At 37.9% G+C, this 17,602-nt stretch overlaps 1 protein-coding gene and 1 pseudogene across 7 annotated transcripts in view; both read right to left on the reverse strand.

Annotated features, from left to right (window-relative positions):
• Arb2a (ARB2 cotranscriptional regulator A) overlaps positions 1-17,602 on the reverse strand; it is a 475,504-nt gene that overhangs the window by 422,008 nt on the left and 35,894 nt on the right. For all 7 annotated transcript variants that reach the window (XM_085830928.1, XM_085830930.1, XM_029468401.2 and 4 more), the window contains 2 exons: positions 14,027-14,128; positions 11,605-11,705 (listed from right to left, as the gene is read on the reverse strand). In XM_085830928.1, the coding sequence (XP_085687054.1) occupies positions 11,605-11,705; positions 14,027-14,128 (203 nt within the window). The remainder of the gene's footprint in view (positions 1-11,604; positions 11,706-14,026; positions 14,129-17,602) is intronic.
• On the reverse strand, positions 412-1,018 carry LOC147000882 (E3 ubiquitin-protein ligase makorin-1 pseudogene; annotated as a pseudogene).

Genomic DNA, 17,602 nt, shown 5'->3' on the forward strand with positions numbered 1-17,602 from the left:
AGAGAGAGAGAGAGAGAGAGAGAGAGAGAGAGAGAGAGAGAGAGAAGAGAGAGAGTGTGTTTTCATCCAGGAACTCAATAATAAAGGTAGGGGAAGAAACCCAGGGCCAGGATTTTAAATAACAATAGTACTAACTTGATATATACCACTTTTTATTCTGATTGAAAAACTGTTAATATTTTACCACAAAGGCTTTCTTAGATTCATGGGATATTTTTTTGTTTATTTGTTTTTGCTTTTTTTTTTTCAAGTTTTTTTGTTTGTTCTTAAACAGGAATTCATTTTGTTGTAATTCAAAAAATTTCTTTTACTTCATCTTTAAATCTTAGTTAACCCAATCTAACGTGTTGACAGTAGGTTAAGCTCAAACACTGGAAACAGAAAAGATAACACTGAGTTCACTGTGGCCTGTCATTTAGCCCTTTGATTGCAGTTTAGAGGGTCCTCACAATACTTACTACAGCCACAGTAGGGCTGCCCTGGTACAAACTCAATGGCATTCACCCAATCCTCTACAGCTACTCCTACAACTGGAAAGTTTGAGTTTCATGACTCAACTTCGCCTGGATTCATTTCAGCAAGTGATCCAACACCAGAAGAGAGACTTGAGGAAGTAGCAAGGGATGGTTTTGCACTCAGATCTGTAGCAGTCACTTCTTCCTGTTTCAGTGGCTTGCTGTGTTCATCTCTGCAGTGGTCTCCATAAACACAGTACCCTCTTTGAAAATACTTGCACACTACACCACATGGACTGTCAGAGAGGTCATGAGAGTATTGACAGTTATCTCCTTCCTTACAAACCTCATGCATAAAATATCAAACAAGAACCTCAGATCTCCTTTCTCTCAAAGAGGAACACCACTCAAAGGGACAGTAACAATAATGGAAGTTCATAAAGTCAAGGTTGGAAAAGCCTAACAACAGTTCCTAACACTCAGTTTGGAGACAAAGCTCAGAACCACCGACCACTGACTTACATTTTTGAACAAGGTTTCCAAGTGTAGTTTAGGCTAGCCTTAAAGTCTCAAGCCTGTGGTCTCAGACTTCCAAGTGCTGCTCCAAATACAGCTAGGCTTCTTTTTATTTTTGTATTTTTCTCTCTTTTTAAAGAAGCATTTAAAATAGCTTTCATGTATCATGACTTTATCCCTAAACAGTTTACACGTATCTCCTAAGAATAAGAACATTCTTCTGCATTACCATAATGTCTTTATCTCACTAAAGAAAATTAACAATCTTCCCCAAATGTCCCTACAAAGTATCTGCTTTAAAACTTTATAGTATTAGTTTTTGAGGCAAGAGGCTCCCAGGATTTGTAAATATTTGTGTTTATATGCAATACACTAGTGGTTCTTAACTTTATTTTCTACAGAAAAATTGACAGCTAGAACTTTTCAAGGGAAATATTTTTCCTCTTATAATTGCAAGAGATCTATAAAATGATACTTTACTTATTACTATACAAATTACCTCACATCCTTTCAACTAAAGGAATTAGTAATAATTGATTACCTTACAAAAATCAATTTTAACTGAATCAGTTAGATCTAGGTTCAAGGAAAGATCCTGTCTCAATATTCAGGTGGACAGCAATTAAGAAAGACATCTAATGCTGACCTCCAGCCTTCACAAGCATGTTCAGATGCATCTAAAAGCAGATGTATACAGAGAGAGAGAGAGAGAGAGAGAGAGAGGGAGAGGGAGAGGGAGAGGGAGAGGGAGAGGGAGAGGGAGAGGGAGAGGGAGAGGGAGAGGGAGAGGGAGAGGGAGAGGGAGAGGGGGAGAGGGAGAGGGAGAGGCAGAGGCAGAGGCAGAGGCAGAGGCAGAGGCAGACAGACAGACAGACAGACAGACAGACGCACTGGAACAATTAGAAGACTGTTGGGATCCATTAGTCTTTCTACAATAGGATTCAGAAGCAAGTTGTCTGTCAGCTAGACTCTTAATTGGAGACTGTTAAAAAAAAACCTACTTCAAAAAGATTGGTAAAACCTATTTATTGAAGTATCAGGACTGAGAAACACTTCTTGGTTGCTGTCAGGTGGGGACCAACCCTAGTTACTAAATGCCTTACAGGTTCTTGCACTGGGCCTCCTGCAGCTCCAACCCAGCAATAGAATAGTGAATACTTCTCATGCTTGTAATATATTTGGGTTCCCCTATGAGGAGTTTACTCTCCAGATTTTGTTTTTGTTTGATTTGGATTTTGTTGGTTTTCAGTTTGTTGGTTTTTTAATGAGATATTTTCTTTATTTACATTTAAAATGTTATCCCCATTCCTGATTTCCCCTCTGGAAATCCCCTACGCCATATCCCCTACCCCTGCTCCCCAACCAACCCACTCCAGCTTCCTTGGCCCTGGCATTCCCTTACACATTGGAATGGAACCTTCACAGGACCAAGAGCCTCTCTTCCCACTGATGACCGACTTGGCCATCATCTCCTACATATGCAGCTAGAGCCATGGGTCCCTCCATGTGTATTCTTTGGTTGGTGGTTTTGTCCCAGGGAGCTCTGGGGGTACAGGTTAGTTCATATTGTTGTTCCTCCTATGGGGCTGACATTCAGCTCCTTGGGTCCTTCCTCAAGTTCCTCCATTGAGGACCCTGTGCTCAGTCCAATGGTTGGCTGAGAGCATCCACCTCTGTATTTCTCAGTCAATAGAAAAGCCCCTCAGGAGACAGCTATGTCAGGCTCCAGTCAGCAAGCACTTGTTGGCAGCCAAAATACTGTCTGGGTTTAGTGACTGTATATACGATGGATGCTCAGGTGTGGCAGTCTCTGGATGGCCTTTCTTTTAGTCTCTGTCCCACACTTTGTCCCTGTAACTCCTCCAATGGATATTTTGTTCCCCCTTCTAAGAAGGACGTAAGTATCCAGACTTTGGTCTTCCTACTTCTTGAGCTTCATGTGATCTGTGAATTGTATCTTGGGTATTCTGAGCTTCTGGGCTAATATTCACTTATCAGTGAGTGCATAAACATATGTGTTCTTTTGTGATTGTGTTACCTCACTCAGGATGATATTTTATAGTTCTAACCATTTGCCTAAGAATTTCATAAATGTATTGTTTTTAATAGCTGAGTAGTACTCCATTGTGTAAATGTAGCACAATTTCTGTATCCATTCCTCTGCTGAGGTACATCTGGCTTCTTTCCAGCTTCTGGCTAGTAAAAATAAGGCTGCTATGAACATAGTGGAGCATGTGTCCTTATTACAAGTTGGAACATCTTCTGGATATATGCCCAGGAGTGGAATTGCTTGGTTCTCAAGTAGTACTATGCCCAGTTTTCTGAGGAACCCCCAGACTGATTTCCAGAGTGGTTGTACCAGCTTGCAAACTCACCAACAATGGGGGAGTGTTCTCTTTCTCCACATCTTCACCAGCATCTGCTGTCACCTGAATTTTTGATCTTAGCCATTCTGACTGGTGTGAGGTAGAATCTCAGGGTTGTTTTGATTTGCATCTATTGGGTTTGTTGAAAAAGATTACTTTCTTGCTTTTTCTAGGGTGTATTTTCCCTCCTTGTGTTGCCGTTTTCTATCTATTACCATTTGTAGGGCTAAATTTGTGGAAAGATGTTGTTTAAATTTGGTTATGTTATGGAATATCTTGGTTTCTCCATCCTGTAATGGAGAGTTTTGCTAGATATAATAGTCTGGGTTTGCATTTGTGTTTTCTTAGGGTCTGTATGACATATGCCCAGGATCTTCTAGCTTTCATAGTCTCTGGTGTGAAGTCTGGTGTAATTCTGATAGAAGTGCCTTTATATGTTACTTGACCTTTTTCCCTTAGTGCTTTTAATATTCTTTCTTTGCTTAGTGCATTTAGTGTTTTGATTATTATATGGTGAGAGGAATTTCTTTTCTGGTCGAGTCTATTTGGAGTACTGTAGGCTTCTTGTATGTTCATAGGCATCCCTTTCTTTAGGTTAGAGAAGTTTTCTTCTATAACTTTGTTGAAGATATTTACTGGCCCTTAAGTTGGGAACTTCACTCTCCTCTATACTTGTTATCCTTAGGTTTGTTCTTATCATTGTGTCCTGGATCATCTGGATGTTTTGGGTTAGGAGCTTTTTTGCATTTTGCATTTTCTTTGACTATTGTGTCAATGCTTTCTATGGTATCTTCTGCACCTGTGATTCTCTCTTCTATCTCTTGTATTCTGTTGGTGATGTTTGCATCTATAACTCCTGGTCTCTTTCCTAGGTTTTCTATCTCCAGGACTGGCTCCCTTTGTGATTTCTTTATTGTTTCTATTTCCATTTCTAGTTCCTGGATGGTTTTGTTCAGTTCCTTTACTTGTTTGGTTGTATTTTCTTGTAATTCTTTAAGGTATTTTTAAGGAGTTTCCTCTTTAAGGGCTTCTACCTGTTTACCTATGTTCTCTTTTATTTCTTTAAAGGAGTAATTTATGTCCTTCTTAAATTCCTCTATCATCATCATGACATATGATTTTAAATCAGTGTCTTACTTTTCTGGTGTGTTGCAGTAACCAGGTTTCACTGTGGTTGGTGAACTGGGTTCTGATGATGCCAAGTAGTCTTGGTTTCTGTTGCTTATGTTCTTGCACTGTCTTTCACCATCTGGTTATCTTTGGTGTTAGCTGGTCTTGCTGTCTCTGACTTTGATTCTCCCTCCTCCAAGCCTGTGTGCTGGAAAACCAGTTCTCTCTGGGAGGAATTTGGTTATGGAGCCCTGTGGCAGAGGATCTGCTACAGGCAGAGATGGAAACCAGAAGGCTGTGGTACAGGGTTAGCTCTGAGGTGCAGACAGAGATCAGAAGGATCCTGTCCCCCAGGCGATCCTTGATTCCTGTGTCCTGATGGCTCTCTGAGGGTCCCTCTTGGGCCAGGAATTTGAAGAGATGAGGTGTGTAGGCACTCTTGGGAAACCAGCTCTCTCCTGGTGGTTTTGCGTATGTAGTTCTGTGGCACAGGATCAGCTCTGGGTAAAGATAGAGACTGGAAGACTCTCGTCCCAGGTAGCCCCTTGTTTCCTGTATCCTGAGGGTTCTGGGAGGGTTCCTCTGAACAGCAGTGGTGGTCCTACCTGCACTCACAGACCTGTCCATACTCCTGGGAGGCTCACTCCCTCCTGCTGCTATTTGGGTATAGAGACATGTGGCAGAGAATCTGCTACAGGCAGAGACAGAAACTGGAAGGCCTTTTCTTTGCTTTGAAATAAAAACATAATGAATCTATTTGTTTCCCCTGTTCTCATACCAAAGGAAAAAATTCACATTTAATAATTCTGGTAAGATATTAGCAATTAACACTCTATTGAGACTTACTCATCTATATTCCTACCAATAGTAAATGAAAAGCCTGCTTCTGTAAAGCCTTATCAACATTATAAGTCAGGGTAAACATAACTTCACATGTTTAAAATTATTTTCATATCTTTCTCTATGAATTGCTTATATATGACCTTTATCCACTGCTGAGTTTGAGGGCATGTGGGAGAATGGGCATTGGGACTAATTTTTTTTCTTCTTTTTCCTATGTTGGCCTTTATTTCACTGTTATTTTTATTTTATCTTGTTCTTCTAAAGCTTTCAAAAAACAATCACTCTTGAAGCTTTCTTGCTATCTGATTAACAAAATATTCTAAGCTAACAACACTCATTTCTTGCTTCAAGCTAGAATGAGACATGTCTCTAAAGAACTCAGATTGTTTTAAAGCAGTAGTTCTCAACCTTCCCAATCCCACCCCTTTTCAATACAGTTCCTCGTGTTGTAGCGAAGCCCAACATAAAACTACTCTCATTGCTACTTCACAACTGTAATTTTGCTACTGTTATGAATCTTAATATGTCTGATATGGGATGCCTATCACTAAGGGGTCATTAGCCACGGTGTGAGAACCAATACTTTAAAGGAAAGAGTATTTTAAGGCACATCATTCTAGGATGCTGTTTCAAGACTAGCATTGGTGCTATGCACCTGGTACATTTTGTCTAAGTTTTTAATTCATGTAAAATTCATTCTGGTAGACATTGGAATAAAGAGTCTGGTTATATATAATATAGATGACTATCTACTGAAGCAAAATATCATTTTTCTCTAGGGCTTTATGATCGCAACTGACAAATGATATCTCCAAAAGTATTTGTACTTTTCCTTTATTTCTGGACTTTGTAGCCAATTTAGCTGCTCTATGTGGTCTTATGTCACTGGTGGATTACTTAAAAAAAAAAAGAAAATTATTTCAGTGCAGATATTCTATTCAAAAAATGTCTATTTACTAATGTCATTCTAGATACAGCATCCCACTTGAACAAATGAAGGTCAGAGTGAGGTGAAGTCAGAGGAGACTGTTCATCACTTCTGGGAACAAGATTATTTCTACTACAGAGCTATAATGTCAGTAATCATAAGGAGACAACAGACAAAGAACAGTATGGATTAAACTATTATGATTAGTAAAATTTAAAGCTAATTTCAAAATATCCTTAAATAATGTAGCTTCTTTTTCTTCCATGTTCCAAAAAAGTGCATGACAAAATGAAAAAAATTATAAACAGTTATCAAGGAAGCTACTGATTTCTCAGAATAATACAAATTCATATTGTCGAATTTATACTTATCGGGATTATATTCAAATATTTGATGATTGAAATTAATAATTGGTATTGTTCTTGACTTTAAGATGTTCATTATGTACACCAGTATAGCCATTAAAAACCCCTGTAAGAGCCGGGCAGTGGCAGCGCACACCTTCACTGCCAGCACTTGGGAGGCAGAGGCAGGCGGATTTCTGAGTTCAAGGCTAGCCTTGTCTACAAAGTGAGTTCCAGGACAGCCAGGGCTACACAGAGAAACCCTGTCTCAAAAATAAAAATAAAATAAAAAAATAAAAATAAAAATAAAAAACATGTAAGATCCAACTGCCTACAGTCTTTTAAAAGAACGTATTAAAGGCTATCAATTGTTCAAGCCACATGCGTACAGCACAGGCATCTGTTTGTCTACAACAATGTAACTATGCATATAAAGCATTCTTTTATATATTGTGGCACTAGACTCAGAAAACAATCTGATGTTTCAGTTTATTTTACTTACATAATTAAGTTTGATTTACATGGAAATGATAGACTATGTTAGACGCAGGTATGATAATCTCCTTAAGAGAGGAGACATAAACTAAAACACATACATATGAGCTCCCAACTAACAATAAAGCTTGGTATTCAGTAAGGAAAGAGTCAAAAATATAAGGGATTTCTTTTAGATTGTTGGAAAACTCTGTTCCCTCAAAACATCAATCTTACCAAAGCTACTTATGAATTGCAACACTGGGAGTGCAGTCACTCTTAAACCTTCCCACACCTCCTGCTGAGGTGAGAGGACTGCCAGGACTCTGCTAACCAGCTCTGGCTAGGATGCTCTGCACTGGTGCTCTTCATGGCACTGGAGATCTTGACCAACATAAAGCACTAGCTGTTTCTAGTACTTACACAGAAAACGTTACTTGAACTGTCTACAGCTGTCCAGTAATTTCACCTTTTAACATAATAAACGTCTGAAGCTTGTGCAAGAAGGCGAAGGTAAACGCTTTTTGGTTTCAAGTAAGCTTAAGCTACAGAGAATTTTGAATGATAATATTTAATGGAAACTAAAACAAATACACTGTTTTAAATTTTAGCTTTAGAAACTACAGAAAAACCACCAAACCCAGACACTATTGCAGATGCCAACAAGAGCTTGCTGACAGGAGCCTGATATAGCTGTCTCCTGAGAGGTTCTACCAGTGCCTGACAAATACAGAAGTGGATGCTCACAGTCATCCATTAGATGGAGCACAGGGTCCCCAATGAAGGAGATAGAGAAAGTACCCAAGGAACTGAAGGAGTTTATATCCCCATAGGAGGAACAACAATATGAACTAACTAGTAACCCTAGAGCTCCCTGGGACTAAACCACCAATCAAAGAAAACACATGGAGGGAATCATGGCTCTGGCTGCATATGTAGCAGAGGATGGCCTAGTCGTTCATCAATGGGAGGAGAGGCCCTTGGTCCTGTGAAGGTTCTATGCCCCAATATAGGGGAATGCCAAGGTCAGGAAATTTGAATGGATGGGTTGAGGAGCAGGGGGAAGGGGGAGGGGGAGGGTTTTTTCAGAGGGGAAACTAGGAAAGGAGATAACATTTGAAATGTAAAAAAAGAAAATATCTAAGAAAAAAAAAGAAGACACTTGAGAAAAATTAACTTCATTTCTCTGTATTAAATTCCTAACATCAGAAATTTCACAAAATCCATACACTGCAAAGTATACTAAACAATTTATGTATTCTCATAATACTAATTTATTCATCGATAAATATGAGGACACAATTTGTATAAAATGTTTAAAATACACAGAAAATAAATAGGAGCCTGGAGAGATGGTCAGTAGCATTTGCACTTACATGAAACCTAGCAACTGTTGGCAACTCCATTTCAAAAGGAAAGTCATCATCTAGCCTCTGCAGACACTGCATGCAGATGGTAGACATATATCCATATAGGTGAAAACCCATACATATGTAACTAAAACAAGTAAGTCTTCAAACAAATAATGAAATAAGTGAAATGAGTAAGCCGATGAGTAGTAAGTACTGTGTGAGAAGGAACTTGTTGGAGTTAGTTATCTCCTCTGAGCAGGGAGTCAGTTTCACAGGAAGCATGTCACCAACACAACTATGTTGATGGTCCTTTCTCTACTTTTATTTTGATTGAATTGTGCTGAGCAGTGTATTTTTACTTTTCACAATAAAGTTACCTCAGGTTACTTTTACATAGGACAAGAAGAATCCGATGAAATAACAAAAAGGAAGAGAGACTCTGCAGAAGAGATGGTGGACAATATCCTACATCAGCAGCGGGGTCTTACGATAGAGAAGAAGAACTTTTCAGAACATCTTAAGAAGCAAGAACAAGGTGGGAATGGAAAACAGTAAGATGATTACACTGAATATGAAGTCCTGACTCAAAACAGGAATCAATTAGTGAAAGACAGGTCTACAGATACATTCGATTCTACAATTACTCCAAACAAATTCATTCACTATAGCAACAACTGTGAAACTGTTGATATATAATTAGACCTTATATAATTCATTTCTCGAATACAGAAAATGGAATTCAGTTAGTGATCTTAGATAGCAAACTATCAAGAAACAAGTCTAAACGTGAAACCAAAAGGCAAGGTGGTATAGAACAGCCCTCATAATGAGAAATCTTTCCCATTTGATGCTTTCTGTTATACTGCATTCTATGTAAATGAATTATGTCTGCTTTCAAAGAACATAATAGGAGCAAAAATGGGTTGGTATGTGAAGTCAAGTGATCTGTTACAGGTTAACCTAAATTACATATTTGCATGTATATATAAAACAACAATCGAAGAAACACAGGCCATGAATTTGAGAAAGAGCAAGAGAGGAATACATAAGAAAAGTTAAAGAGAGGAAAAGGGAGAAAATTAAATAATTACATTTTAATTTAAAAACTTTTTAAAGAAATGTATTAAAAATGAAATACTCAGTTTTGTGAGAATTTAGGAGAAAAAAAGCTATACTTGTGGCATTTTGTCTTATATCTATTTAGTGTGTGTGTGTGTGTGTGTGTGTGTGTGTGTGTGTGTGTATCTACAAGAGTGTTTGGAGGTCAGAGGACAACTTGAAGGACTCAGTTCTCTCCATCATGTGGATTCTGAGAATCAAACTCAAATAATCAGACTTGACAACAAATGCCTTAACCTGCTAATCTTCCCAGCCTAGTAGGTTCATTTTAATATGGATGATAACATAAAATATAGGTCTGGGCCAAGTATGGTAAGGCATACCTGTAAAAGAAATGCTAGGAAGGCTGAGGCAGAAGATTCCAAATTCAAGGGCAGTGTGGGCTACACTGTGAGGTGAAGGTCAGCCTAGACTATTCAGTAAGATCTATATTGTCTTAAAAGAACACAAACAAATGTGAAAAAACACACAAGATATGTTTGTAGAATAATATGTCTTAAGGAGCTGGTGAACATGGATTACAGAAAGAAGTAAAATGTAAGCACTATTTAAACACACACACACACAAGCACTTCTCTAATACTATTATTGTATAATGAAAATACCATCAGTTTGCAGTATATAGTACAAGTGAAAATGGGCAAGCACCAGGCAGTGGTGGCGCACACCTTTGATCCCAGCACTTGGGAGGCAGAGGCAAGTGGATTTCTGAGTTCGAGGCCAGCCTGGTCTACAGAGAGAGTTCCAGGACTACACAGAGAAACCCTGTCTCGAAAAACAAAACAAAACAAAACAAAGAGAGAGAGAGAGAGAGAGAGAGAGAGAGAAAGGCACTTTAACATAATCAGAAACTATTCTGGTCACTGAATACATTTAAGTTACAAATACTAAAAAATATTCAAAAATATATGTAATAACAAAAAAGAAAAAGAAGCCGAGAATGTGAAAAAGAGCAAAGGAGGATATGTGAGAGAGTTTGAAGGGAGGATTGGAGAGGGGGAGTTGATTCAATTTTATCTTCTCAAGATCTAAACAACCTGAATAAGCTAGTGGGGATAGAGGACTACTGAAGGTCTAACACAGCCTGCACAGCTGAATGCCTATCACACATGGTAATTGTGTTATCTAAGGAAACCTATGCTTAGCAAACCTGGACTCATAAAGGCCTACTAGTAAGTCTGTCACTGTGGCCACCACTGAAGGGAAAAGCGACTGTCTTTATTATCTTGACTAGGACATAAATCTGCATAGTGCCTTGGAAAGGGCACCACCCTCTCCACCCTTAAAGCCATTTGTTCCTGTAAAGAGAATGCAGAGCAAAAAGTCAAAACCTTTGTTCAGACATGTAAAAATGCCAGAGACACAGGAAAACTGTCTGAATCCATTTGAATTCTTCATGTTGTCAAATGTTCTCCATGTTACCCAAAAAATGCATTTGTTAAAAATACAATATAAAGAAATTTCTGCTTTTTCTTAGGAAAAAAAGTAGTTGCTTGGTAACATATTAAACAAGTGTGTCCATATATGTTCTACTAAGAATCTATGGTTCTGAATAAGGGAAGTCTTTAGCTCTGATAAACATGCACCAAAATGACAAAGAGCACATTCAAAGGTTCCCTCTGGGGATACCAGACAAAATCCCTAATTGTAGAAGGCCAAACAAAGACAGTGAGAGAGATTCAACCTCATCATACCAATAGCATTCTTCCTATAAATAAACCCCTAAAATTAATACTCATTTCTGACACAGAAGAAGAGTCAACCTTTTAATAATACTACACAAAAAAAAGGTTAAAAGTTGGTGTTAATTTGTTTTTCCATGTAAACGGCTCACTGGAAAGTCATATGAAGGCCATGTTGGCATAAAAGAAGGTTTCAAATTAAATATGTTTCTAGGAAAAGACAGAAAATTACCAAATACAAAGAAGAAAAATCATTTAAAAATCACCTGTCATAAAAGGACTATGTGAACTGCTATACCTTCCAAACCATTACTCCTGCTACTTCAAACTAGAAAATTCAGTCAAACATTATCCATGGCATACTTTACACTTCCAATTGAAAAATGAATGCAGTAAAGCAATATACTTGACATACCTCGCCCAGAGCTTCATATCTTTTCTGGTTCCACCTGTGTAAGTCTTCTCGGTAGTTAAAAACAAATGGTTCCCCAGTTTTTATGTGTCTTAACTGCCCCTCTAAAAAACAACAAGCAATATTCCAATGATTTAGGATATATTTTTAATATGCATGTTCTAATAAATAATGTCCTATAAAAATTATAACTTTTTTCTAATACTTTGTCTTCAAATGTTAATAAACGAAGTAAGGATATAAAAGACTGGTCCCTAGGAATTTATAAGCTACCCTTGATGTTCATCTCAATATTTTAAAGTAAACTGAAACTACTCTAAGGCCAGTAGGAAAAAGAACTCCTACCAGATAATGCCATGAGAATGGCCCCAGTAGTGAAGACTGAGGGCTACTTGGAACCACAATTGTTGAAACTCTAAACAATTTTTCAGAACGTTAGACAAGAATTGATTACAATCAGCAATGGAAAGCTGCCATCATGATGTATAAAGACAATGGGGTCAAGAATGATGTGGGAGCATAAGAACACACTGTGGGGCTACCTAGATGGAAGAAGAGGGATAAGAAGTTTGAGTAACTGCTTTCTACCTGAGATAACATTGACACCTGAAATAAGGTATCAATGGAGACTCAAGAGGAGGAAGCTAACACCTTTAAAATATCCAATCACCTCACCACATCACAGGGTTTCAATGACAATTACTAATGACCTTTACTAACAATTTCAGGACCTGGCAATCAAGCTGCAATTGATACCAAGATGTCCTAGTTATTCTCATATTTCTAACTTACAGGGTTAGATTTTCTGACCCAGAGCAAGGATGGTTCAAATAAGGCATGCAGGGTGCTTTACATACCAGTAAACATTTTGGTCATAATGAATTTTATGTGATAGTGAATAATAGTGCTGTGTGCTATTATTCTTCATGGAAACATGCCTCATATACCAAAAAGTAAGTTTACTTACCATGAACAATGCTAAATTAACTATCTACGACATAGTATCCCATAAAAGACTCTCCTCATGGCAAACATTAGTTTCTATTTACAAATGGTTTAATTATCAACCTATTTACAATAAAAAAAGAAAGACCATCTGCCCTGTTTCTTTCGCCAGGAAGATTCTAGTAATCAGAAGAGGAAACAGTACTCAGCAAATTGCTTTAACCCTTCCTCCCCAACAGGCAATAAAATATTACTATTTATACATGTTTTATTATAAAGTATTCTTTTTAAAAGATATCTAAAAACGACCAAAGTTTCTACTAATTTCTCTATAAATTCACTGAGTGTTTAAGTACATCTATATGTGACAGGAGTGATCAGCAATTCCGTAGCTATAAAGCAACAGATGGAAATGATGACATCATGCTACCTGCCATAACAGCAACAGCCATCAAACGTAATTGTGTATGCTGGAGGTATGCCTTTTTCAACAACTCCTGCATAAAGGTTATTCTATTCCAAACTTTAAAAAGATTTAAACAAATAGGTTCCTGAAAAATAATGGAACCCATCATTTTTTTATTAGATATTTTCTTTATTCACATTTCAAATGTTATCCCCTTTTCTAGTTTCCCCTCCAAAAGTCCCCTAACCCCTTTCCCCCTCCCCCTGCTCACCAAGCCACCCACTCCAGCTTCCTGGCCCTCCTATTTCCCTATACTGGGGCACAGAACCTTCATAGGACCAAGGGCCTCCCTTCCCATTGATGATGGACTAGGCCATTCTCTGCTACATATGCAGTTGGAGCCATGAGTCCCGCCATGTGTTTACTTTGGTTGGTGGTTTAGTACCAGGGAACTCTGGACTTACTAGTTAGTTCATATTGTTGTTCCTCCTATGGTTCTGCAAACCCCTTCAGTTCCTTGGGTAAATTCTCTAGCTCCTTCATTGGGGACCCTGTGAACAGTCCGATGGATGGCTGTGAGCATCCACTTCTGTATTTGCCAGGCACTGGCACAGCCTCTCAGGAGACAGCAATATCAGGCTCCTGTCAGCAAGCTCTTGTTGGCCTCTGCAATAGTGTATGGGTTTGGTGGTTGTTTCTGGGATGGATCCCCAGGTGGGGCAGTCTCTGGATGGTATTAAAAATAAGGGCACTGCCAGTCACCTCATTTAAGTAGCAGCTTAAAGAACAGACCTTTCTATATTCAATTAGGAGTCTCCAGTTAAATCAAAGTGAATGCTCAAATTCATGTCCTTCAGTTTATGTGACTTGTCAACTACAGAAAATTGTTCCTTGTTGATACTTTCATTTGCGTGGAGGATTTCACTGGGCAAAGATATGTCATCATCTCTCAAAAACACTAAAAAATATTCTAGTTAGACTTGTGAACATAGCTAATACATTTCCTACAGTTCTATAAAGCCTGGTAAGCAAACTACACATACTCATATTTGTGTGTCTAATGTATCCACTTACTTTCATTAAAAGCATATTCAAAGCCTTCCAGTGTATCTGGAAAATCAAAAGGTGGTTCGTCCTTTTTCATGAGTTCATCCAAATCGATCCTAGACAGCAAATCTAGAAAAGAAGTCATATGAGTTGATATGAAACTGATCATTGTTCATAGGTAATACAAGTAAAGACTTTATTCTTTTATTCTAGTAGATTCATTTCATCTGTTGTTTCAACTGATAATGGTATTAAATGGTTCCAAAACTGCTATTTTTAACTCACTATTTTGATCTAATACAGCATCAACACAAGTTCTTTCCAAATCATAATCCCCCAATCACAACTCAGATTTTCAAACCAACGTACTTAAATGATTAACCTTCTCTTTCAAAACAGCTACTTGTTTCTCCCTCAGTAACCTTAGTCTAAACCGTCAGGTATTAATATGACATTTCAAAGATGACTAAATTTTATACATAAATGAGTTATGGTTTATAAATACAAAAACTCATTGTAAATGCAAGAGTGATATTATTAACCCATTTTATGTGAAATATTAAAGTGATGATGTGGCTGCAGTGGCGGGATAGCAGCTAAGAGCCTGGCCCTAGGCATGAGCACTCCTTTTTTTTTTTTTTTGGTTTTTCGAGACAGGGTTTCTCTGTGTAGCCCAGCTGTCCTGGAACTCACTTTGTAGACCAGGCTGGCCTCGAACTCAGAGATCTGCCTGCCTCTGCCTCCCAAGTGCTGGGATTAAAGGCATGTGCCACCACGCCCGGCTATGTGAAATATTAAAATGAGACATGCTGACTAGAAATATCTGATTAATACTAAAACAGTTTCTATTTCTCACAATACTGAATTTCACATATCAAGAAAGGCCAGTCAGGTTTTAATCCCAGCAGTAGGAAGGCACTATGGAGTTTAAAGCCAGCCTGGTCTATATAGCAGGTTCCAGGCTAGCCAAGACAACATAGGAAAACTTTGTCTTAAAACAAAACAATAACAAAAGGCCAGTAAGCTGCTTATTAAATAAGCAAAATTTTAAATTTTGTTTTGTGAGTTATTTTATATTGATGGAAAAGTTGAAAGATGATAAAGGGTGCCTGGTTCCCTTAGCCCAGTTTCCCCTAATACCACCAAATTATATCACCACAGTGTATCCATCCACTTAGGACCCTGCACAAAAACTATTCAGGTCTTTTACCAGAACTACCTTTGGTTTGGGTATATAAACTATTTTCTCTAAAAGGATCGTATCTGGCTACCTTCTTCAGTATCATAGTCTTCTGAAGGACTATCACAGAGATGGCTACAGTCCTTACCACATGTCAAGTAGAATATAACAAGCTCAGAACATCACTGATGTTGCAATGCTTCAACAGCTGGCTGAGGTGGTGCCTGGTAGGCACCACAACATCAGTGTTTCCCTTTATATGACCTACATTTAGAAGTGACTGAGTCCCACCAACTTTTAGCTGAAAGCAAAGGAGTTATGCTCTATCTCCTGAAGTAAGGAACATTGGTCCACATTACTGGTCATTCTTCATATTGGCATACATTACTGGTCATTCTTCCATACAGGCATATATCATTCTTCAGTGTGAAAGTTTGCATCACTTTCCATCTTTTCATAATTATTCCAACTTTCTTTAATATCAATGGACCTAAATATCAAAGGATGTTTAGTATATACTCTGACTAACAACCCAACACTACAGCATTTATATTGCTTCTTAAATAACACATTCTTTTGGTTATCTCTTGTACCCCTTTGACATAATTTTCATCCTTTCCATTTTAAAGGTTTTGAGATCTTCTTGCTTTCTCAGTGTTACCACACATGCCATGAAACACTATGTCTTCTCTCCTCCAGTACTGAAATATTCTACTAACAGACTGTTTAATGATATACTGGTTCTAGGCATAAAGGGTGTACTGCGCCTCAGGGCTTTGAGGAAGAAGAATCATAAGTTCAAGGCCAACTCAGGCTGCACAATAATCATAAAAGTAGTCAAAACCATGATATAGACACTAATCAAAATGTAATCTGTAGTTGCCATATTACTATTAGAAAAAGGAGGTAAAAAAGAAAATACATGAGATCAGAGACATGAATGTCATAATGATGAAGGGTTAATCTCCAGAGGAGTATAGCAATCTTAAATGTGTCTGTACCAAGAGAAGACACTGAGGAAAATCACAAAGAACACAACTAAAAAGAAAAGTAGGCCATAATTAAGGCTGGACATTTCAATACCTTTCCATATTAATTAATAGAGCAAGAACGCAGGAAACAGATAAGGACATAAAAAGCTTTATGTATCAATTCAAACTAGTTTACATTTACATAACCCACTGAATAGCCATTTAACATCATTTTACACTTCTGGTATTTGATATTTATTTTTATTACATTTTAAATTACAATATAATCGCATCAATTCTACCTTTCCATATCCTCCCTCCAACCCTTTCTATGTCCCCTCCCTCCCTCTAACCCTTTCCCTATCACTCCCTTACTCACCCTCTTTTTTATTATTGTTGTACATATATAAATACAACCTGCTGAGCTACTTAGTGTCACTTTTGTGTGTATATGACTTCATGGCTAACCATTTGAATTAGATAGACATCCATCTCTAGAAAATGCTAATTCTCCCTCTATCAGCAGTCACTGTTAACTTAGCCAACTACTTGGGGCAAGTGAGGTCATGGATCTTAGATAAGAACCTACTACCACCACTTTACTAGACCAGCAATAATTCCCAACTGCATTAAACCTTATCCTAATACCCACAGATAAGTGTAGTTCTCAGTCCTCATCAAGGAAGCTTTTCTTTTCAGAAAACCATAATAGGCCATAAGGCAGATCATGGAGCCCAACTTCAATATATAGAACTACAACACAACTCCAGTATCTAAGACAGGGGGAATATCCAGGAAAGGGGGCAAAAATATTCTAAGAGGACCAGAAAGACTGCTATAACATTATGTTTTCTAGAAATGACAGAAGTTCACACATGATACCCCAATACGCAAGACCGAACAGTGATACTATTAATAGGTATGCTAACTCAGAAAAGGAAAATCTCATTGACAAAGAACTACATTCAACTTTAAAAAACACCAGCAAGACATCAGCAAATCGCATTTACAACACAGGAGAAATCCACTGGGAAAGAGGCAGTTATGCCAAAGTCTCCCTGTAGCTGAGAGAGAGCAAGCTTCCCACTACGGACATCTTTATGGTACTAAACCATAGAATTCTCGGTTGAAAATTGTTACCTTCTAGCTTTTCTGAAGGTAGTAAGTGTTTTAAATACCTTCAGCAGTATGCTGGATTCTTTTCTCCCTATTACAGAGCTGGGAGTCAGCCTTCGCTGAGTCAGGAAATTGTGGAGCACTCTTGAAATAAGCATGCTACAGTCTGGAACAAGAAAGCCCTCTTTACTCCCATAGTCTCCTTTCAAGAAGTCTAAGCAATAAATGACAGTTATTAACATAATATATTGCAACTAGCTAGAGAAATAATCAAAATTTAAATTTCTGAGTGACTCTTCTATAAATTCATACTGCTTTTGGATAGTCATAAAGCTT

Source organism: Mus caroli, unplaced genomic scaffold (genome assembly GCF_978045245.1).
Source record: "Mus caroli unplaced genomic scaffold, Mus_caroli_1 scaffold_15, whole genome shotgun sequence".
NCBI lineage: Eukaryota > Metazoa > Chordata > Mammalia > Rodentia > Muridae > Mus > Mus caroli.